At 46.6% G+C, this 27194-nt stretch overlaps 1 protein-coding gene across 1 annotated transcript in view; it reads right to left on the bottom strand.

Moving 5' to 3' along the window:
• The window catches only part of WDR97 (WD repeat domain 97), an 847808-nt gene that overhangs the window by 35002 nt on the left and 785612 nt on the right, over positions 1–27194 (bottom strand). The window contains exon 24 of the mRNA XM_069621894.1: positions 12014–12204. Coding sequence (XP_069477995.1) covers positions 12014–12204 — 191 coding nt within the window. The remainder of the gene's footprint in view (positions 1–12013; positions 12205–27194) is intronic.

Below are 27194 nucleotides of genomic sequence, written 5' to 3' on the forward strand. Positions count from 1 at the left end.
CCCTGATCCATCTTTTGAAGGGAGGATCAAGTGGGAGTGGCCTATCTTACCCTGTCAAAAACAAGGAGTTCTTCTTGGAGACAGGGTTCTCAAATACATGCTTGACTGCAGTATTATATCAAAAGCATGACAAGGTCAATAAAGTAATCTCCTATGCGAGTAAGACTTTATGCTCTGTGGAGGAAAAATTCAACAATTGTGAGAAGGCACTCCTGGCAACGGTGTGGGCATTGAAGAATTACTGCCCGTTTATCCAGGGAGAACACATCATAGTGGAGACTCCCCACCAACCTTTGCAATATCTTCAAAGTGACAGAATCCGTGCCGGAAATGTGAGTAATTCCGGAATTACTTCCTGGATTATGTCAATGCAAGGCTTTCCTGTGGAGGTCAGATATGGCCAAAACAAGAAGAGTCCCATCGGGCAAGGTCTGGTTGACTTGCTTGATTGTGCCAGAGAAAACTGTCTCGAGGACGAAAGTCTTAAAATCAAGGACAACATGGAGGCATACCTTAATTCCCCACACAAAGTCTATGAAGAAGACCAGTGTGAGGGAATGTCCACTGTCTATGTGGATGGGTGCTCCTACCATGTTGACAACAACGGGGAAAAGGAACTTGTGGCTGGTGTAGGGAATGCATGGGTGAATGATGCCCCAGAACCCTCCGCTAGGTACAAAATCGGTCCCCGAAGTAGTCAAGTGGCAGAGCTGATGGCTGTGCATCAAGCCATCCTCACTGCTGTCCAACACCAACTTCATGAACTGGTCATAATCACAGATGCAGATTATGTATGGAACGGGTTCGTGGAGCACCTGGTTAACTGGAAAACCAGAGGCATGCTATGTGCTAAAAATAAACCATTGAAACACGGAAAATTAATACAAAATATTGATGATCTGGTCACCTCGCATGGGATGACCATCTATTGGAAAACGATCAAGGGTCATTCTAAGGTAGAGGGACCAGACAAAACTGTAAATGACCTAGCTGATCAGCTGGCCAAAACCGGAGCCATCAAAGGGGATCTACTGAGATCGAGTCCCTGTTGGGGGAAATCCAGGTCACTGCTATAACTAGGTCCCAGACAAATGCTCACAATGAACTCTCAACTGCACAATGGAGTAAGAAGACCCCAGATGCTGATTTGATTACGGCTCAAAAAGGGGATCCAATAATTGGTAAGTTTTATCAACACATTAAGGACCCTGAGAACTTTCTCCTGACGGATACAGATTACATTGGGAAAGAGGACCTCAGAGTGTTGATGAAATGTCCAAAAATGTTCTGAATCCAAGATGGTGAGGAGATCTATAGCTGGCCATGACCAGTGGGTGGTCCCTACCTCCTTCTGAAGCCTGATGCTAAGTCACGCCCATGATGCGGCCACAGCCGATCATCAGGGGTTTCATACGACATTAGAAATCTTGCGTGAGGTTGCATACTGGCCACACATGGGGCAGGACCTCGACCAATACTTGAAGGGGTGTCTTGTGTGTGCACAATTTCAGCCAACATCACTCACACACCGTGCTCCCCTCCAAAAGAGGGGGATGACACTGCCTTGGTCAGATTTGCAAGTCGATTTTATCGGGCCCATGATTCGCTCCTCTAGAGGGAACAAGTACATGTTGACTGTAACATGCTTGTTCACTAAATGGGTGGAATGTCTCCCGGCCCCAAATTGCAAGTCAGAAACAGCAGCTGCCCTGATGATCAATTACATCTTCTCGCATTTTGGACTACTCCAAAGAATTGAGTCAGACCGAGATAGCCACTAAACTAGCGAAGTGATGACAAAGATGTGGGAGATACTTGGGGTCAAAAGGAAACTACACATTGCCTACCGACTAGCCTCGAGTGGTGGAGTTTAGAGATACAACAAAACTATTGTGAGCATATTTAAAAAGTTTGTGGCAGATTCTGGGCCAAGTTGGGACATTCGATTACCTCTTGTCCTGATGGCCATCAGATCTACCCCTTCTTCTGCAACAAAAATGTCTCAGTTTGAGCTGATGACTGGATGAAGGATGGTGCTACCCCAGCATCTGCCCTACAGAACCCAAGAGCAGACCTTGATAAATGCCTCCACAACTCATGAGTATGTTGAGAATCTGAGAAAACACCTTCAACATGCTTTTGCCTATGCTCAGCGGAATCTAGAAAGATCTGCAGGCAGTATGAAGACCCACTATGACCTTAAGACAACTAAAAAAGAATACCAAGTAGGAGATCGGGTCTACTTGTACAATTTCCAAAGGAACCAAGCCAAACAGCGCAAATTCCTCCCAACTTGGCGGGGTCCTTTTGAAATTGTAGACAGAATCTCACCGGTCACCTACAAAATCTGCATCCCCAAAGGCAGTTTGACAGAGGGGGAAGACAAGTGGGTCCACATAAACCAGCTGAAGCGTTGCCATCCCAGGCATGCTTTGCGGCAAATAGAGGAGTCAACCGGAAACCCAGAGGGGGACATTCTGGATACCTAGAAGAATCCACCTGTTAAAACCAGTAGTAAATACAGGCGGGGAATATTGTAAATTGTATTCAATGTATGCATCTGCCCCACTACAAGAATAGTAGCGGGGAAATATCCATAACCAGGCTCTGTTCTGTCTCATAGCATTGGAACCAAGAATTTCTAATTACCAAGGAGGACCACTTGGGGACCGGGAGGAAAGACCCAAGGAGCTCGGAGTATCGCTCCATACTCCCATCTAGAGCCGGTGAGGAGAACATGTCAATCGAGCATTGATGAGAAAAGCTGCTGACTTTCTCCACCTGGACGAAAGAAAGAAAGAACATCCCAATCTCCCGAATTCCCCTTGACGGGCGGTCAAACTCAAGTTTTAAGGGGGGGCTCTGTGAGATGTTTTAACCCACTTCTGCTCTGCTATGCCGCATCACTGTGTTATGTTGGTGCCAGAAACATCAAAATGGCCGCAAAACCCTTATGCGCGCCAAAACCTCTGAAAATTGCACTTTGCAAAGCACAAAAAGATGGCTGCCCAATCTACCACGCAGGTTGACAGTGGCGGAACAGAGATCTCATTCCTGGAAAACGTCACTGGGCTCCACAACATGTGAAAATGGAGTACAGAAGGAAAAAGCAGGGTTTTGCTAAATGAAACCCCAAAATCTTGGTTTAAATCCCTTTTTCTTTGTTGCTGAAACTGCAGAATGCCGGTACAAAACACCCTCAAACATCCAAAATTCTTGCTGGGTGCTAAAATTCACTTAGTCTAATAAATCATTGCGAACTTGTAAGGTCCTGAAAAGCTGAAAGCATAAAGGGATTTCCACAGCAAAAGTGGCCTGTCTGTGGATGCCAAAATCTCTGTGCAGCAGTGGACTGCAGGGGTGAGAGCTGTCAGGAAGCCTGCCTGATTAAACTTTAAACATGTATAAACTGAAATCAGATGTTTGCTATCTAAGAGGCCTGATGCTGATAGTGAAATCAGATGTTTGCTATCTAAGAGGCCTGATGCTGAAATTGTATTTGTTTTGCTTACATGGGTTAAAATCTTGAATGATAATTCTAGCTGCTATTTTGAAATCACAATTTTGTTTTAAGCTAAGGAAAAATGCAACTGAATTAACAATTAAATCAAGCCTGGCTAAAGCTAACCAAACTGGAATAACAGGTTTCCTCACAGAGGCATTTTCCTCCAGCAGGAAATCACACCTAGGCGATAATTATAGGGTTTGGAAAGAACCTGGTCTACAGAGGCAAAAGGGAACAATGAACAGCTCCAGCTCAGGAAATGCGAAGTACGAAGACAGTTGTAAATGGCCTCTGCAAGGAGAAAACAAGGGGGAGGGCTCCTGGGCTCTCAGGGAGAGACCAAAGGGGTGGCGCTAAACCACCATTTGCTCCTTAAGAAGGACAAAGGACACATTTTAAAAAGACTGATAACTGACTATGTAATATTGTGAAACATATAAAAGTAACAGATTTGTGAATCTAAATTTTGGCTGCACGTTTCAAGAGGCAGCAAAATCGTGTGACATGTTCTGGAAAGAAATGGCAGAAAATGTGACTTTACACAAAATGTATTGCTGCTAGAAGTATGAAACTGTATACACTTACACTTATGCCCATGTTAAACGCGCACATTTGTAGAAATTTGCTGATAAATTGGACTTTGTGTTCCTGATGAAAAGGGCAAAATTCAGTGAAAAGCAGAGACAAGATCCCACAGATACAGGGTTTTGAGGGATAGCTGCTATATAAAATAGGTAATCTGTATATGTGATTGTTATAGAGGTTACACATGTGTAAATATGGATTGTGCCAAATGTAGATTTTGTGTTCAAGAGGCTAGGATTGGATTCTCAGCCTCATAAAACCACATCATAAAGATGACACACTGTTTCTCTCCTCATATCAAGGCAGAGAGGAGACTCTGACCCAATAACCTGTCAAAGGGGCAAGCTTAGGATACACCAGCACACACACCCCTTTATCATAGCATAAAAAGAGACAGCTCACCACTCAAAAGGACAGACAGATTCACCCACTATCCTGATACTGGCGGAGCACCCTGCTGCGGAACTCTCCATCTTCCTTGCTCCAGACTCCAGAAACTTGGCAAAGCAGAAACCCATTGCATAGCTGTACCATTTTCAGTTAGGCCTCAAATTCCAGAACCAGAACCCCACAAACCTAAGAGGAAGCATCAAAATACAGCCGGGCTGCGCTGTACTGCTTGCCTGCTGAAATAATTATCATCAGCACCAAGAAGGGCAGATCCAATCCAGTGCCGTGCTGTGACCAGAGTGCATTGCAGATCCAGTACAGTCCTGTGCCGTGCTGTGACCAGAGCCATTGCAGAGCCAGTCCAGTCCTGTGCCGTGCTGTGACCAGAGCGCCTTGCTGATTGGAGATCCAATCCGATGTGCCCAGCTGTCTGTCCGAAAACCAGATCCCATTCCCTGACCAGAATCTTGACGGACCAGAATCCTAATGGTTCCTTTTAAAAACATATCTAGTGAGTATCTATAGATAGAACTGTGTTACTAGCATATGTATCTTGCTTAGTTAATCCCTATCTTAAACCCATCCTATCTTGTATTCAGAACCGCATTGTTAGGAGTACTTTTGAATTGTCTGAACTCCCTATCCGATCCCTCCTATCTTCCTCCTGTACTAGTATTGCTAAAACTATCTCTGCGCTGATCTTTTCTCATCTGAAAAAGGTGAGTCCTTGGCAGGCAGTCATTCTGATCAAGTGGATGTGTTCCTGTGGGGTATTAGTTTTGTTCATAGTCATCCTCTAGTGTAAGAAATTCATTTGTAATTTTAAAAGTGCATTCCTGTTTTCCGTTCTCGAGCCTATCTCGAAAAAACAATCTCCACTAAAACGTCCATAGCTTCCTCAGTTTTTGTGCTAGAAACTTCTGCTTGTAGCTAACATCCACAGTTTTAAATCGCATCTAAAACCGCATCCCAAATCCATACGGTCCTCCCGTTAACGCGATTATCGTGCAGTGAAAAGTTTACCTCGAATTTCGTTTTTGGGAAATTCTGACACGTGTAAAACAGCTTTTGATCACTTCAGACTTGAATTTTAAGATTTCAAATTGTTTCTTGGTACTAATTCATTGCTTAAGTTTGTGTGCAACTATCCAAAGCTGCTCCCATAAGAATGCGTAGAATTTCAGCAATTTTGGCCATATTTAGTGTTTTTACCCAATCCATTCTCAAGATAACTTTAAAAGCCATTCAGACAGCTTGACAGTCAATTCTGTTTTCTCTTGTGTTTGCTGGGGGAAAGTGGGATTGTTATTTTGTTTGAATTCTGCCATTCCTGAATACCTGCTCTCTCCTCCTATCTCTTTACATTGCCTATTGGGGGGTTGAGGGGCGTTCAGGGGGAACCTATAACCACAGTGCTATTTGATATGCACACACACACACACAAAAGTATTATTTCTGTGCTGAATTGTTTTGCTCACTACTACTCCTTGTTTATTAAAGAGATTATTCAGTGTTATATCACCCCATCAGTGATTATTGTGTACCCATTAAACATAGTGTGATTAAATTGTAAATACCTAAATAAATATTTTTACTTTGCAAACCAGCCTGGTTCAGTGTGACCGGGGGATGGGGGGGTTCCAGGAGAGGGGCGTGATATGAGTGGTATATTGTTCAGAATAAAGAACTTTAAGACAAAAAGAAATAAAGATTTCAGTTGTGCATTACAGCTAGACGTTGACTTGGGTGTGGGCTGGATTGAAATCACTTACAACATATCATAGCCAGTCCCTGTGCACATGCTTTGGTTCTGATATGTATGTATGTATTATGTATGTATTATAGTTTGTATAGCGCCGGTAGCCCGTAGGCATCAGGGCGCTTGCACTTACAATACAACAACAACACCAGACAGACATAAAATAACAGACACTGGGCCTGTCCGAGACCCCGAAATAATACTTTCCCCAGGCTCTTCATCTGAAGAGGTATGTCTTCAGGTGCTTCCTGAAGGTAAGGTGGTTTATCTCTGACCTCAACCCTTCGGGCAAACTGTTCCATAATTTGGGGGCCATCACCAAGAATGATCTGCCCAAACCAGATTTCAGCTTGAAATTGGGGACTGACAGCAGACATTTTCCCTCCGAGCGTAGACTTCTCCTCGGTATATAGGGCACTAGGCTCTTTTTCAAATAGACCGGCGCAGAGCCATAGAAACACTTGTGCACCAAGCAGAGGGCCTTGAACTTGATACGCTCTTCTACCCTGAGCCAGTGCAGTGATATTCTATCTGCTGTGGTGTGATCTTTCTTCTTTAAGTTCTTGACAAGCCTGACCGCGTTATTCTGGATCACTTGGCAGCTAGCTAAGTCCTTGGAAGAGGCCCCCAACAGCAAAGCGTTACCATAATCAAGCCGTGATAGAATAATGGCTCTAGCTATCGTGGCCATATTACCTTCATTAAGGAACGGCTTGATAGCTTTCATTAATCTCAGGTAATACGCTGTGTTCTTATGCAGGTAACTGGTCTGGGCATGGGAGTCGACCGCAGAATTGACCATCATACCCAGTGTTTTCACTGTAGAAGCCACCTGAATGGTGGCATTTTTGATTAGAAAAGAATTGTACTGAGGTCCCAAATTTGCCAGCTGGCGGCTGGAGCCGAACAGCATCAATTCCGTTTTTGAATCATTCAGGCACATCCAGTTTGCCTGCATCCAATCGTCTATTGTCATGTAAATCCTGGCGATCAGTTCACTGTCCTTAGCGTGGTGTCTGCCCCCCAGTTCCAGTATGAGTTGGGTATCGTCCGCGTAATTCGTGAACGACACACCTGCTTCCACCAGTGAGCTACACAGAGTAAGCATATATATATTAAATAACATAGGAGATAAACTAGCACCTTGGGGAACTCCAAAAAGGATATCACAGGGATCAGAAAAACTGTTGCCCCAGTGGACTCTAGCTTGGCGATTAGATAGAAATGACAGAAGCCAGTCCAGGGCTCTTTCAGAGCACCCCACATTTTCTCTAAGTGCCTTGATGAGTAGATGATGGTCCACTAGATCGAAAGCGGCACTTAGATCAAGGAGCATTAATAACCCTAACTTGTTCTTATCGAGCAAACTCAGCATCCGATTCTGCAGGTCCAGCATGGCTGTCTCTGTACTATGAGACGCCCTGAAGCCTGACTGTTGCTGGTGCAGAACTCCCTGGTTCTCTACAAAATGTTGGAGTTGCTGTGTTGCAACCTTGTCTAGGAGTTTAAGAATAAAGTTCGAGTTAGTTATCGGACGAAGGTTAGCTGGATCCTTGGGATCCAAGCCAACTTTCTTTATAAGTGGTGTAATAGTGACTTTCTTGAGGTCTCTGGGAACTGTGCCCTCTTGGAAAGAAGCATTCACTATTCTCCGAAAGACCGGAGCAAAAATATCATTATGTTGGAGAATGATGCTAGGAGGTAGGATGTTTTCTGCACAAGTAGTAGGGTTCATATTATTCAGCAACTCAAGCATATCTGCCTCCGAAATGGGGTCAAATTTGAAAAACTGTTTTCTGACAGTTGCCCTCATTTGTGTGGGTGGCAAATCCTGTTTAGCGGTGGATCTAGCTTTAATAATATTTTGTCTGGCTTTATCCGTTTTGGCTTGAAATGCATTTAGGACCGTATTGCAATCGGCCTCTGTGGGCATAAAAGGAGGAGTGATGGATGCAGGTTTTTCAATACTCTTCAGAATATTGAAGAGTTTGCTGGTCTTGTTGTCTGCATGCTCTATTTCAGAGTTGAAGAATTCAGCCTTAGCACCAGAGCTCTTATGTATATGAGAATGGTATACATGTGGGCATGGTCTGGCTATGATACAGACCAGAGCTCCTATGCACCCGAGAATGGTATACCTGTGTGCCTTCTCTGGCGCATATCAGAGCCAGTCCCTGTGCACATGCTCTGGCAATGATATGCACCAGGGCTCTCATGGGCCTGAGAATGGTTTACCTGTGTGCATGCTCTGGTGCATATCATAGCCAGTCCCTGTGTGCATGCTCTGGCTATGATATGCACCAGAGCTCTCATGTACATGAGAATGTTATTCCTGTATGCATGTTCTGGCTATGATAAGCACCAGAGCTCTCATGGGTCTGAGAATGGTATACCTTTGCGCATGCTTTGGCTATGATACACACCAGAGCTCTCATGGGCCTGAGAATGGTTTACATGTGTGCATGCTCTGGCTAAGATATGCTCCAGGGCCCTTATGCACCTGAGAATGGTTTACCTGTGTGCATGCTCTGGCTATGATATACACTAGAGCTCTCATGGGCCTGAGAATGGCTTACCTGTGTGCATGCTCTGGCTATGATATACACCAGAGCTCTCATGCACCTGAGAATGGTTTACCTGTGTGCATGCTCTGGCACATACCATAGCCAGTCCCTGTGCACATGCTCTGGCTATGATATGCACCGGAACTCTCATGGGCCTGAGAATGTTATACCTGTGTGCATGCTCTTGCTATGATACACACCAGAGCTCTCATGGGCCTGAGAATGGTTTACCTGTGTGCATGCTCTGGCTATGATATACACTAGAGCTCTCATGGGCCTGAGAATGGTTTACCTGTGTGCATGCTCTGGCTATGATATACACCAGAGCTCTCATGCACCTGAGAATGGTTTACCTGTGTGCATGCTCTGGCACATACCATAGCCAGTCCCTGTGCACATGCTCTGGCTATGATATGCACCGGAACTCTCATGGGCCTGAGAATGGTTTACCTGTGTGCATGCTCTGGCTACGATACACACCAGAGATCTCATGGGCCTGAGAATGGTTTACCTGTGTGCATGCTCTGGCTATGATACACACCAGAGATCTCATGGGCCTGAGAATGGTTTACTTGTGTGCATGCTCTGGCTACGATATGCTCCTGGGCCCTGATGCGCCTGAGAATGGTACACCTGTGTGCATGCTCTGGCTATGATGCATACCAGAGCTCTCATGCACCTTGAGAATGGTTTACCTGAGTGCATGCTCTGACACATACCATAACCAGTCCCTGTGCACATGCTCTGGTTATGATATGCACCAGAACTCTCATGGGCCTGAGAATGGTATACCTGTGTGCATGTTCTGGCTATGAGAAGCACCAGAGCTCTTATGTGCCTGAAAATGTTATACCTGTGCACATGCTCTGGTTATGATAGACACCAGAGCACTTATGCACCAGATAATGGTATACCTGTGGGCATGCTCTGGTTATGATACACACCAGAGCACTTATGCACCAGAGAATGGTATACCTGTGGGCATGCTCTAGCGTATATCATAGCCAGTCCCTGTGCACATGCTCTGGTTATGATATGCACTACAGCACTCTTATGCACCTGAGAATGGTATCCCTGTGTGCATGCTCTGGCCATGATGTGCACCAGAGCTCTCAGTGGCCTGAGAATGGTATACCTGTGTGCATGCTCTGGCCATGATACACACCAGAGCTCTCATGCCCCTGAGAATGGTATACCTGTGTGCATGCTCTGGCGCATATCATAGCCAGTCCCTGTGCACAGGTTCTGGTTATGATATGCACCAGAGCTCTCATGTACATGAGAATGGTATACCTGTGTGCATGCTCTGGTGTATATCATAGCCAGTCCCTGTGCACATTCTCTGGCTATGATATGCACCAGAACTCTCATGGGCCTGAGAATGGTATAATTGTGTGCATGCTCTGGCGCATATCATAGCCAGACCCTGTGCACAAGCTCTGGCTATGATATGCACCAGAGCTCTCAGGGGCCTGGGAATGGTATACCCGTGTGCATGCTCTGGCGCATATCATAACCAGTCCCTGTGCACAAGCTCTGGCTATGATATGCACCAGAGCTCTCATGTACATGAGAATGGTATACCTGTGTGCATGTTCTGGCGTATATCATAGCCAGTCCCTGTGCACATTCTCTGGCTATGATATGCACCAGAGCTCTCAGGGGCCTGAGAATGGTATAATTGTGTGCATGCTCTGGCTATGATATGCACCAGCGCTCTTATGCGCCTGAGAATGGTATAATTGTGTGCATGCTCTGGCGCATATCATAGCCAGTCCCTGTGCACAAGCTGTGGCTATGATATGCACCAGAGCTCTCAGGGGCCTGAGAATGGTATAATTGTGTGCATGCTCTGGCTATGATATGCACCAGGGCTCTTATGCGCCTGAGAATTGTATAATTGTGTGCATGCTCTGGCGCATATCATAGCCAGTCCCTGTGCACAAGCTGTGGCTATGATATGCACCAGAGCTCTTAGGTACATGAGAATGGTATAATTGTGTGCATGCTCTGGCTATGATATGCACCAGAGCTCTCAGGGGCCTGAGAATGGTATACCTGTGTGCATGCTCTGGCGCATATCATAGCCAGTCCCTGTGCACAAGCTCTGGCTATGATATGCACCAGAGCTCTCAGGGGCCTGGGAATGGTATACCTGTGAGCATGCTCTGGCGCATATCATAGGCAGTCCCTGTGCACAAGCTCTGGCTATGATATGCACCAGAGCTCTCATGTACATGAGAATGGTATACCTGTGTGCATGTTCTGGCGTATATCATAGCCAGTCCCTGCACACATTCTCTGGCTATGATATGCACCAGAGCTCTCATGTATATGAGAATGGTATACCTGTGTGCATGTTCTGGCGTATATCATAGCCAGTCCCTGTACACATTCTCTGGCTATGATATGCACCAGAGCTCTCAGGAGCCTGAGAATGGTATAATTGTGTGCATGCTCTGGCTATGATATGCACCAGAGCTCTCAGGAGCCTGAGAATGGTATAATTGTGTGCATGCTCTGGCGCATATCATAGCCAGTCCCTGTGCACAAGCTGTGGCTATGATATGCACCAGAGCTCTTAGGTATATGAGAATGGTATACCTAGCCAGTTGAATGACAAGTCGGCAACCAGTGGTAACACGATACAGCGCATCGCACGACTGTATCAAGCGCACATTGGGGAGATTTTGAAGCCGAAATAATAGCGATCTGTGTTGATGAAACATCTGCTCCAGGCAGGAAAAAAGATGAATGTGTTAAAATGTTGCTCTGTACTGCAGTGTCTGTATTGCGAGCATGCTGTTAATGCTCTATTCAAAAACAACACAAACATCCTGATTTTGAAATGGGTGAAGAAATCCCCAATTGTCAAAGCACCCAAAAACACAGGAGAGAAGGAACGTCACAGTTTACTGTGGAAGGTTGGGATGAGCTCAAGTTGGTATTCAGAAGATTGGGGCTCGGATATAAAGTGTGTGCGCATGACAGAGACCCTGAAAGGACATTGTTTTGACGTGCGAGGAACTATGTTTGAGAAGCAAAGCTTTGCATCATGGTAGAGAGTCACACAAGCCCATCAAGGCTACCAAGGAGGTCCGAAGGCGATGTCTATGACTCACAAGAACAGATATTGCAGAAGTCTGGCAGCCGTCCGGCTCTGAGCAACACATGCCCTGCAGCGGCGGCAGGGCCTTTCGAGATTCTCACCTGTCTAGCGGGGGCAGGGCCAGCACGGTGTCCTTCTGGCCAGCCTTCTCTTCTGCACACACTGGTTTCAGGGCTTGCCTGGCCTTCTCATCCTGCATTTGACAGAAGAAGTTTATGGCTTCCACCGGCACGAGGTTAAGGCAGAATGCCGGCTGACCTCCGGGCCTCACGCCACCCTGACTCGCCCGGACCTGGAACACAAAGAGGGCATTTACATATGGCGTCTCCTCTACAGAGTATGGGCTAGTATCATGCACACTGCCACACCATGGTGACGCCAGGTCACCAGGCCATGCCCCTGAAGGCAGGTACCAAGCATGTCAGAGGGGGTGGATGCCTTGCTGGCCAGCGCCGACCTTACTTTTATGGAAAGGCACAACACATCACTTTCAACATGGAGGCTTCTCTTGTCCATAGCACCTGGCTTATTTATTTATTTATTGTTTGCTTGTTAGGCGCTTATACAATAAGAACATACTATTTAAAAGCGCTCACGGAGAAAGCGAGGGGGCAGGAGAGGGAAATACATAAAAAAACATTTAAAAAACAATATTTAAGAGCAGTGGGGGGGGGGGGAGAGAAGGAACCTACTATGCCTTGTAACGTGCAAGTGCAGCAAGGAAGGGGGAAAGTGCTTGAGAGTCTGATCTCATGGGGGAGGTTCTCTCAAGTTGTTTTTAATCAAATGTGTTTCAATTTATTTCATATCCAGCATCACAGTATTTACAAATAAAATAAAAACACCTCTTCCGCCCGGTCCTCAGGAATAGTCTTTGTACAATTCCAGCATCTTTATTAATTTAATCATTTCAATTGTGAAGAATGTGTCATGGCCTGAGGACAGTCAATGCCAGAAATGCAATGATGGTCTGTAACCGGCTCGGGTCACGCGCAATGATGGTGGGATGTTCACTCTTGCTCCCTGACATTCACTGTCTGGCGCAGCTCTAGATCGCAAAAAGAGCTCAATTCCTTCCCACCCTCTGTTCGTGGTAAATGACTTTGTTGAAATGACTTCACCTTGTTTGCTGATTTTTCCTCCATACTCCTTCCCCGTTCACTTCCACCCCCACCCCTATACCGCCTAACTCTTAATGACATCTATTGAATTACTTCCCTGTGATGGGCCTCCTGAGATAATGCTAGTGTCCCTGATCCCACCCACAGCGGCTCTCCCCCCGCAACGCGTAGTCAGGGAAATGACGCAATATCGACTCTGATGCGCGGATCTGAACCGTGCGTGCATCAGGGCCGAGGAATGGATCGGCATCGCCAGGGATGCCGGCAACATTGGTGCCTGGTGAGCTCCGACTGTTTGCACGTCCCGTGCTACCAAACTGCCCGTCCTCCCCCTCGCCCGTTGGCTCTCTGCCCCTCAGATTCTCTGCTCCCCTCACTGTGTTCTTCCCCCTATGATTGTAAAGCGCTCTGTTGCTTCCCAAAGCCAGGTTTGTGCTCAATAAATATCCCAATAATAATAATAATAATAATAATAATAATATAGCGAGCAACAAGCCCGAATCCACCAAGAACTGGTCTGGTGGGGATGGAGGTAGTGGGGGCTCTTCCTTCCCCACAACAATCCTTTTAAAATGACAAGTGTAAATGGGCTATTTTCCAGCACAATTTCCAAGAAAGGTTGCAGAAATAGCCTTAAGATTGAAGAGCAGTCCTCGAAGGTGAAGCCACACAGGATTCCAATACTACAGATGCTGGGCTCCTGACAGCACATGGGAGCATTCAGCTGCAGCAAAACACAACCCATATGCCCATCACCCTCCTACTGGACGGATGACCATGTGTGCCCTATCAGTGTGGCAAGGGCTGGTACTGCACCAATACCACACCCACAAAATGACGCTCATAAATAATATATATATATATATTTCTATATCTTTTTATTATTAGGCATTTAGTTTATTTAAACCTTTGCCAATCTCTTCCATACAAATCCATCAACATTTCCCCAAAGATTCCAATAAAATCTAATATATCGCAAGGAAATGTACCATCAAGTCGCTGTATGACAGGAGAGGACAATAAAGAAGGAAAGAGGAAGCAGGGCAGCTCGCAAGGGCACGGAAAAGGAGAGAGGGAAAAGAGAGTACAGAGAGGAGAGGGAGAGAAGAGAAGATCTCTTTCATCCTAGACTTCCAATCTCTTCCAAGTGATTTCCAAGTATTTCACAAGGGCGTAGTTAAGTTTCACATCCCTCCCGCCATATAACACTTCCCACCAGGCCTCGTAAAGCAGCGCTGCCCTTAGATTGGGACACAACAGGAGTAGGTGCATTAGGGTCACAGGTCGCAGATATGGAGAACCTCTTCTCCATATCTCAAAAGGGTAACCTTCGTGCGTAAAACGTTTAAGCTGAACCTCAGAAGAAAGTGTCTATGTTTCACACTGCGGGATCTCTTCAAGTAAAGGGGTGTCACATTCAAAGAGGCTACAGGGAAACCTGAGAGGGCGTCCACTGTTGAATTTGATCTTTTTTGTTCAGTTTCCCGCCAGTCGTCCCCCCAGAGAATTTTTCTTACCAATAGAGGATTTTTAAACAGCGTTTCCATGGACACCCCCACCTTCAGTAGGATCCTTCGACATTGGGTTGACCATGCGTTTAGTGTATTGGGTCTTGGCTTCCAGCTTCTTTTTCGACCAATACTCCAAATTGCGGTGGGCAACAAGGAAGATGTATCTTTCTGAATAGTTGAAGCGAGTTCCAAACCACTCTTGCATAGAGTGAAAGAAGGCCCACTCCGTGCCTAATTATCGCCATTGGCACGCAGAATGAAAGTCTCAGGACTTTCTTCCAGAAGGGACCCTCCAGAGTTTCCCAGGTTTCCCAGGTAAGCCATGATGCTACCATTTGGTTATAAACTTGATGATCGGGGCAAGCGAGACCTTTCAGTACTTGCGCCCAATCACCATGGCCTGTGCGGTTAGGTTTTTTCTTTTTTCCTTTAGAGATTTAGACCTTGGGGCATCACAGGCAGTAGCGTCTATTGTTACTCCCAGGTATTTGTGTAATCAACGGATCTGATACGGTTTTCATTCAGCCACCAGCTCCGCATTTTGCTTTTCCTCCCTTTCAAATTTTCCAGAATTATGATTTCTGACTTTTTTGCTTTAATCTTTACGTCGTTTCGGAGGATGTAAGTTTGCAGAAGCTCAAGTTTTCTCTGGAGGCCGACTGGTGTGAGATCTAACAATACCAGATCGTCCGCGTACAGGAGCCACCCCACCGCGGTTTTGTTTATTCTTGGTGAAAAGGAGCGACCGTTGGATAGTACCTCTTTCAGATCTTTGATGAAGAACTTAAATAAGGCTGGCGCCATCGGGCAACCCTGCTTCAAGCCTTTAAATGTCAGTATCATTTTAGTTAGTGTGCCAGCTTGGTTGAGCCCAATTTTCATAGATGTGCCGGTATAGAGGTCTTTCATCGATAAAAATGGTCCCTTGAGCACCCTCTTGTTTCCAGTTTAGCCCACAGTGACTCTCGGTTTATTCTGTCAAAAGGATACTAAGTGATCCGACCGCGGCTTATTTTGCCGTGGCTGGAAAGTTCGCATGAGAAAGGTGCGAACTACCAAAGGTTCGCACCTTCCTCATGCGAACACACTTACATACTACGGGGGCTGCAGGGGTGTCCCTCGCAACCCCCGCTCACTATACTGTAAAATATAGTGAGTGGGGTGTTGCTGGGGACACCCCTGCAGCCCCTGTTTTTTTTTTTTTGTTTGCGGGTGTGCTGCGGGTTTGTCCCCCACAACACCCCGCTCACTATGCCACACAGGTGAGCGGGGTGTTGCAGGGTACACCCCTGCCGCCCCGCAGACTTTTTAAAAACATTTTTTTACTTTTTTACTTACCTGCAATACTGCCACCAAAGGTTCGAACATTTGGTGTTCGAACCTTTGGTGGTAGCATTTTCCAGGCTTTTTGTACGGTCGGACCTTTTTTTTTTCGGTCTGATCGAAGCATGTTCTAAGTCAATACAGACTAAGTATATTTTACTGAGCCCCTTGCTTGCTCTCATCTTTAGCGGGTTAAGAAAAGGTTCAGATTGCAGCCAACTTCTTTGACAAAGCCAGTCTGACGGCAATCATAGCATCCCGCTTGTGTAGTCCAGTCATTCAAGCGCTTAAGTAAAAGGGAGGCAAATTGTTTCCCTAAGACATCAAGTAATGCGATGGGCCAATCGATTTTTGCATCATTTCTGTCTCCCTTTTTAAATATCGTCACCACCACAGCAGTTTTCCATGACTGCAGTACTTCACCTCGTGACAAGATTCTTTGGAACGGTATCACACAGACGTCAGCACAGGCCTCCGGGGCAGCTCTCAGCATCTTGTTGGCCAGGCCGTCTGGGCCAGGGGCACGTGATCTGCTCACCTTCTTTATTTGGGATAGAATTTCTTCTCCCTCTAGGTTCCAATTCTGCTTTGGCAATGAGGGTACAGCTTTCTCATTCTGATTGTGCAGTGAGTATAGCTTCCCAAATGAGGGCACCCAGCTGTTTTCTGGTATCAGGTTTAGCTGAAGGGAAGAGTTTGATTGTCCTTCGTCGTTGATGATCTGACACAAAGTCCTGGAGTTGTTCTTGGTCAAGGCACTGAGCATTGTTTCAGCGTTGTTCTGGTACCTTATTACTTTGTGTGAGATGAACCAGTGTTTGTATTTTTGTTTTCTCTTTTTGATCAAATCTTGCTTGGTCTTCATTGGAAGGACCTTGAGCGTTCTTATTTCATTCCGTAGTAGGCACTTCTGTCTGACCTCCTCTTTATCGTAGGAGTGTAAGGGTTTGAAGAAAGGTCTGCTGCTCTTAGCAGTTTTTTCGCTAAACATTGCTAAAGCAGAGCCGTATTTAATGCTCCCCGTCATGACTTGTCTGCAAGGTTAGTAGATGTTCTGTTAAGCGTGGAATCGCTTTGGGTTTCAGTCTCAATCTCTCCTTCCGCTTCCACCTTTTGTGTCCAAGGTGCGGTTTGTTTATTTTTCTGGGTCGATAAAAGTGCTTGACTCTTGCCAGTCTGGATTCCAGTAAAGATTGAATAGAGTCATTCACCTCTGCGCCTCACCAGCACACTCTAGGGAGGCTACAACCAATATTTGGATGCATGGATTTGGATTAAAGGTTTCAATTACTTCCAGATTTGCACCATTTCCGACCAGGGTTAAAAGCCCAGAAGACGGTAGTACGTCCTTTCATCGACACTCGTTTTTCTGACTGGTGTTTTTACGCAGAGATTTTGACAAAATAAATTTGGATTTTTTTTTGGGGGGTGGGAAAGGGCATATAAAGGGTTGGGGGGTCGGTGATACCAAAAAAAAGCTAGAGGATGGGGTTTGGGGAGTGAACACCCCAAAAATAATTTAAAAAACAAATTCGATGAGTATTTTCGGCAAAAACTCAGCGTACAAACACCCGTCGTAAAAACAGCTGTCGATGAAATGACATAGAATCCAGAAGAGGGCCTACCCTGGCTTCCTTTCTTTACTTTATTTAGGTGCGCTGAATAGCCATCTAACAAAGGGATGTTCCGACAGCCAGGTTTCCTGTAGGCATAATATGTCAAGACTGATCACAATAGGATCCAGTTTTTGAAAGAGGCGGCCAAAGACTCTGCTATTCCATGAACCAATCCTCCAAGTTCCCACTTCTCCCTTCGTCTGGTTCTATGGCTGAGGCTTCAGCACCAGGGCCCTTGCCATCCAATTCTACGACTGCTCATTTTCTATAGTTGATTTATTTTGGGGAACTTCGAACCCCACTTTTTTGCAATCTGTTTTGGAGTTTTCCTTCCTAATCGTTATTTTGAAATTCTTTAAGTTCTTAGGCAGGACTGTCTTTGTCCAGCCTGGCTTCCTTGCCAAGCCCTTCTCCTCTAGGTTTTCTGGAGCAAGGGATGTAAACCTGGTAAGGCTTTGTCTGCTGTTCGTCAAAGGTTTTGTGATACAATTCTCCCAATCATGTCTTTTCTCTAGTGGACTTTCACCTGTGTACCTTGGCTCTGTGTGCTCTCATTTGCCCGCAATTCAAAACCCAATGCCTGAAGATCGTCTCTCGAGTCCAAAAGCAGCGTGATCAAGGAGGTGGCTCTCATGTATAGCCGCACTCGGTCGGTTTCAATCTCATTTATGAATCCGACTATTTTTATGTCTACAGTGCCAATCACCGTCAATTTCGGAACGTGATGGAACAGGCGCAAGGTGTTCGACCGGTTTAATATGAGTCTGTCGTTTGCTTTCAGAATTCTTTCTAGCATGATCACGTGCTCAAGAAAGGTTGCGGCCCGCTGACATTTTGATGGGGCAGAGTTTTTTGTGCCATCTCATTCCATCTATTAGCCCCTCCTTGTTTTGACCATTTATCGGGGACCAGACTGGGCTCCTGTCTCGAGTTTTAAACCAATTTGTTCTGATGAGGCTGTAGGGGAGGACGACTTTAAACCGATCACTGTAGCTCTCCGCTCAGCCAATGTCAAAAAGGGACAGGGTGATCTTAATGTGGTTATCCTCGTCACTTGCCGACGTTCCTTTGCCTTGCCTGCTCCTTGTATGTTTTGTTCCGAAGTGGTGTTGGCAGTGATATTTACAGTCCTGGGCTCAGTTTGCAGATCCTCGTCATCAGAGACCTCATAGGTGGACAATTGCAATAATAGTTCTTCATCGATTCCTGGGTCATTTCTGTTTTCTGCACTGGTGGTGGGAGGCCCCTGAGTGCTCTCTTCAAGACCGACCCTAATGTTTGTGTTCAAGGGCGATTTTCGATTTGTCTTACTCTGGGAGAGGAAAGCACCAGTCAAGACAGATTTTAGGTTCCTCAAAAAGATTTGAGATCCGTGAGATTTCCCGTTTTGATTTTAGCATTTTTTTTTTTAACTTCTTTGGCTGTTCCTTCTTGTTGGTAGCAGACAAGGGGTTGGAACAGATTTTTTTTATTTTGGTCAAATATTGAAAACTTTTTCCTCTTCTCCGATAGAGAATCCACTGAGGCAGCACCTTGTGTCGATGTCACTCAGGTCGCCCCTTCGACCTGAACCACTTCCAGACTCATCTCTATTTCCATTTGGTTGCGACGGGGAAATGAATTCCTTGCAATAGGAGGTATGATCTGTCTTTCTGTACAGGTTACACTTTCCGATATCGAGGGGAGTCGAATCAGTGAACCCTCATGAAGCACTCTTGTGGAATTATCAGCCCGGCTTAGAGGCAGTTTACCAGCCGGACTAGGTGGGGGTCGAAGATGGACCTTCAAGGTTCTGAGGTTGGCTGGTGGCGCAGAGCCCTGGTGGGTGTAGTCGCAGCACAGAGTCGTGGCCCCCATTCAAGAAGATTTTATTATCCGACCTTGCTTCTTGCATAAGGTCAATCAGTCATTTTAAGATCATGCCTTCCAAGTCCTTTTCCCCGTGGCTCTTTTCTTTAATTGCCGTTATGAATGATTCCACCTGCGTCATCTTGGTGTGCATTAAGGCTATCAGTGTTGCCTTATCCCTGTAGTTTTAATTTAAATTTTCATACAGCTTCAGATAGGGGGCCAACGTAATGGAGACTGATGAAAGAATATTTGTTTACAAGTGGGCTAGCCATGCAGTCTCTGATTCTCTCTGGACTCGGAGAGACTTTACAACATCTTTTTCCTGTTGGCCAATCTCTGTACAGTTTTTGTTGGGCCGCCACCCTGCTTTCAGGGACACTTAACGCTTCCGATGAGGAGTCGGTCCCAGACTCATCACTGGATTCAGCCCCCAAGCTCAGGAGAGTATTTTGTTCAAGGCAACTGTCCCCTTTAACTACTTCTTGTCTAGGGCTACCTTTTGGAGTGGCTGGGATAGCCTTTGTGTCATAAGGTTGTGGTGAAGGTAATACAAATTCTTCTATGTTTGCAGTGCTTTTCCTTCATTTGGCTGGAACCCCCAAATCTGTGTCAATGTCTCTGTTCAGGTCCCGCAGCAAACGTCTACCCAAGCGCCCGTGCCTGCCAGGGATTAGCCTTTTACAGGATCCTCAGATATTTCCACAGCAGGCACCTGAGCACACTGCTCCTCGACTGCTTTGGGTTTTCTTGTGAGTGCCGTACTGACTGATTCCCTTCCACCACCTTTCAAGGGGGTTGTACCCTCCGCATTCCACGTGTCCTGCATTGAGATAGTAGCGGGACCTTCAGCTTGCTGGGAGTTGGCTTTCTCCACTGTTTAAAGCAGGTCTTCGTCTTGTTGAAGTAGGAATGGGGGATAGTACACAAGTTTAATTTGTGTTCTGAGTACAGTTAGGAGATGCATTCTACATGCTGTACCTTGTTCAAGTGGAAGGAGTAGCATGCCTTGAAGAGACTTTTCTTTGCCTTCAGATCAGCCATGGTGGCCTAACCGAAAGACTGATTTTCAGCTAATTTTAGGCAGCCTACAAAAAAAATGGAAATAATGACATTTCTCCCCCAATCAACATCCCCCCACCCCTGAGGAGGTACAGCAGTCATTCTTCTCAGCATGCAAGGGGTAAGAATTTGGTGTTGAAACAGTGATCCCCAGGCCGCCTGAAGTGCCATTTCATGGTGCCTATGTCCGCTACAGATTTAGATCTTTTTTTCATGTCATGGCAGAAGTAGGCCTCATTCCAGAAAGAGAGAGAGAGACTTGGGAGGGAAGGGAGGTGGCAGGCTTATGGAGTGGGTTTGGTGGTGAAACCCCAGATTTGGATTAAAAACGGGAACAGATGGTGGGGATTGTTGGGGGTGGGGGGATGTTGATTGGGGGAGAAATGTCATTATTTCCATTTTTTTTGTAGGCTGCCTAAAATTAGCTGAAAATCAGTCTTTCGGTTAGGCGACCAACAAAAATCGAAATAATGACATAGAATCATACAATGTGGTGGCAGATTCACTCAGCAAGGATCTCCGATCCTGACACGAGTGGGAACTTCTGCAAGACAAGGTACTTCACATCTTCTCCAGGTGGGGTTTTGCAGACATCGATCTCTTTGCGACTGCAACGAACAACAAAGCATTTGCAAACAGATTTCATCCGACGGGGAGTCTGGGAGATGTGTTTTCGTTCCCATGCAAGACAATGTTCCTCTACGTCTTTCTTCCGATCCTACTCGTTCCTCAAGTGCTCAGTATGCTCAAACAGCATTAATGTAGGATGATCCTAGTGGCCTCGGCCTTGCAGCGACAAATATGGTACTCGGACCTCCTAGAACTCTCAGCGGCCCCTTCCATCAGGTTGCCTCTGCTCTTCAACCTTCTCTCCAGAGACGGCGGTCAGTCCTGCACCATGAGCTAGCCTCCCACAACTTGATGGCCTTGCTCCTGCATCCCTAGAGTTTGGGAATGTTCCGCTGCCTCCAGATTGCCGGAATATCCAAGCTTTGGCCTGTGCGCCTGTAAAGACCGGTAGGGGGTGTCTGTACCTCTGCTCCCTATATGGTAGAAGAGAGGCACAGAAGACCCCAGCCAAGATTCTCTATTACGGTAGCAATGGACGAGCAATCAAGGCCTAGCTTCTCAGGAGGTGATGCAGGCTGGTTCTTAAGTACAGTGTATCCCCAAGCCCCCACAAAGGAATGTCCACACACTGTATTACTGAAAACACAGTCTTTATATAATTAATATTCAAAGGTTATGTACACTTATCACAATAACGCACTTTGTGCTCAGGAAAATCAATAATGGTAAATATCTACAATTCTAAAGTGGTACCACTAATATTAGACCTCATTAAAGTGCACCCACAATACTGTCAAAATGTCACACAGGTCAATAGGAAGGAAACCAGCAATAGAGAGAGGAGAGATAACAGAGGGTTGAAACAATAGGCAGAATACTGGCCCCTACCACTGGACACAGTTCTGTGTGGAGATCCCCCCCACCTGGGCAACCTGTAAAATAAAGAGATATAACCCAAGCCCAGTCCATATATTGTTCAATAGTCTTATTCTCTCCTACAATGTTTTTACCCCCCCAATGTACCTGGTGGAGTCGAGTTCTTCGAGGAGGCGTCGACAGATCCTTCTTGAGTGACCCCCTTTAAAGCAGGAGTCACGGATCGTCGAGAGGCGTCGAGAAGCGTCGAGGAACTCGGTGTTCGGTGTCGGGGAATCGACTGCCCTTCTTGAATGCCTTCCCTTTCAAGCGGGAGACACGGGGCGTCGAACGTCCGACAACAAACAGGGTAGAACGGCGTCGATGAGGCGGCAGGCTTCGATCCGAGCGATGCTCGTCGGCGTCGAGACGTCGGCGTCCTGCGAGGAAGAGGCGTGCGGGGCACCTCGGCGACACTAGTTCTGGACCGCAAAGATTGGGAATGACGGTGGCCCAACAAGGGCGTCGAGTCGCTCGAGTCTTTGGGGTCGTGAGGTGGCGGGAAACCCACCGGCGGATTCTCCTCGGCGCGTTGGTCGTCCTCGACTTTCTCCGGCAGGACAAAAAGCGGTCGACGAAGCAGACGAGGGAGTCCTTCGATTCGAATGTTCTTAGGCAAGGAGCGGACGGCTCCGGTCGTCGGCGGCACGGCGTCAAGCGGTTCCCACGGCTGGGCAACACAACTTCGACAGGCCTCCAGCGGTTCCACAGACCTGCGAACCCTGGTCAACGGCAATGGACTTCGACGGCGTCGATGTCCGGGTGCTTCACTTCGATCTCCTCGGCGGTCCCTTCTCGGGTCGGCAGCCTTTCGAGGGTCTGACTTCCAGGGCGCTTCGGCGAAGATGCAGCGGTGCTCGATGATCCCTCGGAGCACAGGAAGAGGGCGCCTTACCAGGTCCTCTCTCGGATCAGTCCTCGACGAATTCGGCAACCTTCAGATCTGTCGAAGCAAATGCAGCAGCAAGTCTTCTTCTTCCAGCTGGACGTCGAGGATCAGCAGTTCCAGTTACTCTTGAGTGGAGACTCAGCTTCTGAACGCTTCTGAACGCTTCTGAACAATTTCCAGTGGTGAGAGCTCCCCAGATATACTATTCTGTCTCTCATCCACACTGCTGGCACACACACAGCAGCCAATCACACAGAAGGGCATTCATGCAGTCAGTCAGCCAATCAGGCACACAGTGCATTCAGGCCACACTCCTCCCTTTCAGACACTCACAACAAGGAATGTGGAATGGGACAAGTACTCAGCCATTCAACACTACACACTGCATTCAGGCCAGTTTCGGGCAGGGCTGTCTCAGTCTTTGTCTCATATGCCAGAAACCAGACAACCACAACAAGGAGTGTATATTGGTCACCCACTCCATTCACCCAGGGCCCACCCACAGGAGGTACCCACAACATACAGTCACTGGGAAGGCTCCAGTCAGTCTAGCTGGGCCTTCACAACAACACCATAGATGGAACTTCCACCCAACAGCCAGTCAGGGGGAAGGGACAGAGTCAGGGCTTCCCAGGACTTTGGGAAAAACAAGACAACAGGCAATAGAAAGCAAGAGGCCACAGGGGCCATCTTGTTTCTATCAGGAATCAACTGATCCCAATGGCAGAGCCTGGGTATCCCAAAATGGAGGACACCCAGAGCACCTGTCAAGTTCAGCATGGAGCTGCCACCAGCCCATACCCTGCTCTCTGGGCCACCCACAGGTGCCCAAAAACATACACTAGGGGCACAGGGTTGTACCCCTACCCATGGGTGCCATAAGGGTATCCCATGGGTCTGTTCACCAAACCAAAAGAGAGCTGCACTGCCAGGAGTCCCAAATGGACTCCTGGGCAGAAAACATGACAGAACACACGATAAAAGGCAGTAAATGACAAGGATTCAGAGGCCCTGTCCCTCTGATGCATTTCCAGCATCACAGCGCCATCTACACTGTCCTCTTACAAGAGCAAATGGAAGCACTTCTCCATCTGGTGTGCTGATCATCATCTCAACCCTTTCCACATACAAGCCTCAGAAAGTTTGCCAATATTTCCTGTCTTTGGCCACAACAGGTTTGGCGCATTCCTCCATCAAGGTGCATCTGGTGTCCATATCCTGGTATGCACTTTCAACAGGTACGCCTTCCCTTCTGCCTCACAGACTGGATAAGGAATTGCCAGTGTTTTTTGGATCTCCATCTTCTGATGAACCCTTCTTGCTTTCTCTGTATGTAGTCCGAGCCTGGAAGTTCTATGTGGCTCTCACTAAGGACATCCCAATCGTTAGTGGCTTTTGTTCCTTCCGGCAACGTCCTTTGAAAATCTTCTATTGCAAGATGGTTGCCGGCATGTATTTCACACTGCCACCGACTGGCTAACAGGTTCCTTCTGGCCAGGCTTAGGGCACACTTGACGAGAGGTGTTGCTGCTACTACGGCTCTCCTATCCGGTGTTCCCCTGATGGACATTTTCAGGGCAGACACTTAGAGGTCTGTCCATACCCGCAAAAGGTTCTACTGCGTCAATATGGATTCCAGGGAGGTGACCCGGGTCAGCCAGCCAGTGCTAGACTGCCTGTTTGGGCGAGGTGAGTGGTTTCTGGGGCGAGTTTCCTTCAGTTGAGCTGTATCTCCGCCCTTGTGGTTTTACATGGTACTGCTTTATAACATTATTCAAAAAGCATGTGAATCTATGAAAGATCCAATGCTGGAAAAGGAATACGTTGCTTACCTGGAACTCCTGTTCTCCAGCATTGGTATCTTTCATAGATTCTTATGCAACCTCCTCCCGCCTACTCGTTGGCTCATATTGCCACTTTACATGCACTACACCAAATCAGCAGATGCCTCCAGGGGTGGAGCTAAGGGAGGCCGGTCCATTGACTGTGGGGAAATATGACTAATAGAGCACTAAAGTGACAGCAAATACAAATTGAAAGGTAAACTGCTTTTATGTTACTGAGGATTCTCAGCCTGTTGACAGGGAATGTGCATTTATCAAAAATACCAATGCTGGAGAATAGGAATTACAGGTAAGTAACTAATTCCATACATGAAAGCGGCTCCCCGGCACCACATTTTTGTCATTTGCACGGTGGGGTTCAATAGTGCAGCATACATATGTATACGCCGCCTTTTGCCCTGCACTTTTTCACTCTGCCGTGAAACCGAGTAAAAGCCACATGGCAGGCTTGCATTTCATTGTGAGCACTAGTACTCACAATTACAATGGACCCCTAAAGCAGGCGGACTCCATAGGGATCCCCAGTATCTGTGCTGGCATTGAAATCCATGCAGGTGCAAATGCTGGAGCATGTGTATGGTGAAGAGGAAGAAAGGCGGCACGAATGCAAGTTGTATTCGGCCCCTCTTCTCCACCATAAAAAATAAATGAAAATGGGGGTGGGGGTAACGTTAATGGATTGCGTAAAAGCCTAATGCAAGGCTTTACGCCTTCCATTAACATTATGCCACCATTGAAAATGAGCTCCAATGTCTTGTTAATCTTTTTACTTGTTTAAAAGTGCAAATTCTCACTTTACTAAATATAACTAAGTACAAAACAAGTCTATAAATACACACCAGCATTAAACAAAATGCTATGCAGCTTATTACACTTGAGTTGTTTAAAATGTACATTTTACAAATCAAATCTGAGAACAAAACTTGAAAATGTACCATACATCCAAACCAACAAACAAAAAACACATTGTATTAAACTCTTCAGCATTAGATCTTTCGTAGATTCACCTGCTGTTTGAATATTTCCTGTTGCCAGGCTGGCACTCCTCTGTAACATTAAGGCAGTTTACATTTAAATGTGCAACTGTAGTCACTTTAGTGTTCTCTTAGAATCATTTTGGGTCATATGGCCAATTTCTTGAAAAGACACTATCGAATTCTTTCATATTTTGGTGGTTGGCAGTGTTTTGCATTCTGGGTGCTTCCCTGCAGACCATACCTTTGCCAGCAGTTATGAGACATGTTGAAGGTTCCTATTCACCCCACCATGGCTGATCTGAAGGCAAAGAAAAGTCTCTTCAAGGCATGCTACTCCTTCCACTTGAACAAGGTACAGCATGTAGAATGCATCTCCTAACTGTACCCAGAACACAAATTAAACTTGTGTACTATCCCCCATTCCTACTTCAACAAGACTCTCTGGGACCGGCATAGAAGGTTGGTGACTTGGCTTGATGCAGGTACTGTGGCCTCAGACACTGCTTCCGTTTGGAGCCATGCTTCGGTCTGACACAGTAGACGCTAGGAGCGTACTCCCTCTTCCAAGAGGTTGAGGTCCCACAAGTAGGTTTCCCATGGGGAAAGGGTGAGGCAGGAACATGCCACCCACACTCAATCTGCCAAGAGATATGGCAGTCAACGTGCCCAAAACACAAAGTTAAAAGCCAGAGTCCACAAAAGTTGCTGTAGTGCTCCAACAAAGCTGTCAGTGTCTTCAACACATTTGTCCACTGAAACAATGACTTAGTCAATGACCTCCTCATCCATTGCGGCGATGATCAGCAAGTCTGCTTCCATCCTGCCCACATCAATCACTCTGTTGACTTCCTCATTGGTGCCTCTGTCGAAGACGGCTTCATCCACCATGACTGTCAACGACTGAGACATCCACCTCGTCAGCGACGAAAATACTTCTGTTGACGACAGTTGCCAATGTTGTGAAGGGAGTGAGCCCATCCCACACCCCTAGGCGCTTTAAGGTGAGGCGGGCCCTATTGAGAGAACTGTAATAGACCAGGGGTTAGGAGGCGTGTCCTAAAAGTCCCCACACAATCATAACATTGTATACAAATTAGACATTTAGACATAGTGCACATGTCAAAGCACAGGGCCTGCACGGCCATGCAGCATTTAGTGTGTTCAACACAGGCCACGAGGCTGAAGGGGAAATGTGGATAGTTCCAAGGGCTGAGGAGAGAGGCCAACACGGTCAACTTCCACAGAAACCCTTCTTAAGATTGTTGTCAATATGTTAGCTCCAAAAGAAATGTGCCCTGAAAGGCCACGAAACAGAACTGGGTGCCTTGGTGTACGTGTAAGGCTTCCGAACTCCACCCAGCTAACCACGAGTTATAGCCTCTACAACTGCCCCAGTCCCGAGACCCCTGGATTCCAAGATACCAGTTCACCACAGACCACCGACCATAAACCAATCAACCATAAAGATCTGAGAGCATGGTCCCCCAACCTTTATTTCATATTGACATGGTTTTCTAGTGCGAGGTACACGGAGGGATAAATTATAGTTCAAACGCAAGGGTGGAAGACTTGGGTGCGGATGACGCATTCGGGAGTAAGTGAAGGA

Source organism: Ambystoma mexicanum, chromosome 5q (genome assembly GCF_040938575.1).
Source record: "Ambystoma mexicanum isolate Mex_15411 chromosome 5q, UKY_AmexF1_1, whole genome shotgun sequence".
NCBI classification, from domain to species: domain Eukaryota; kingdom Metazoa; phylum Chordata; class Amphibia; order Caudata; family Ambystomatidae; genus Ambystoma; species Ambystoma mexicanum.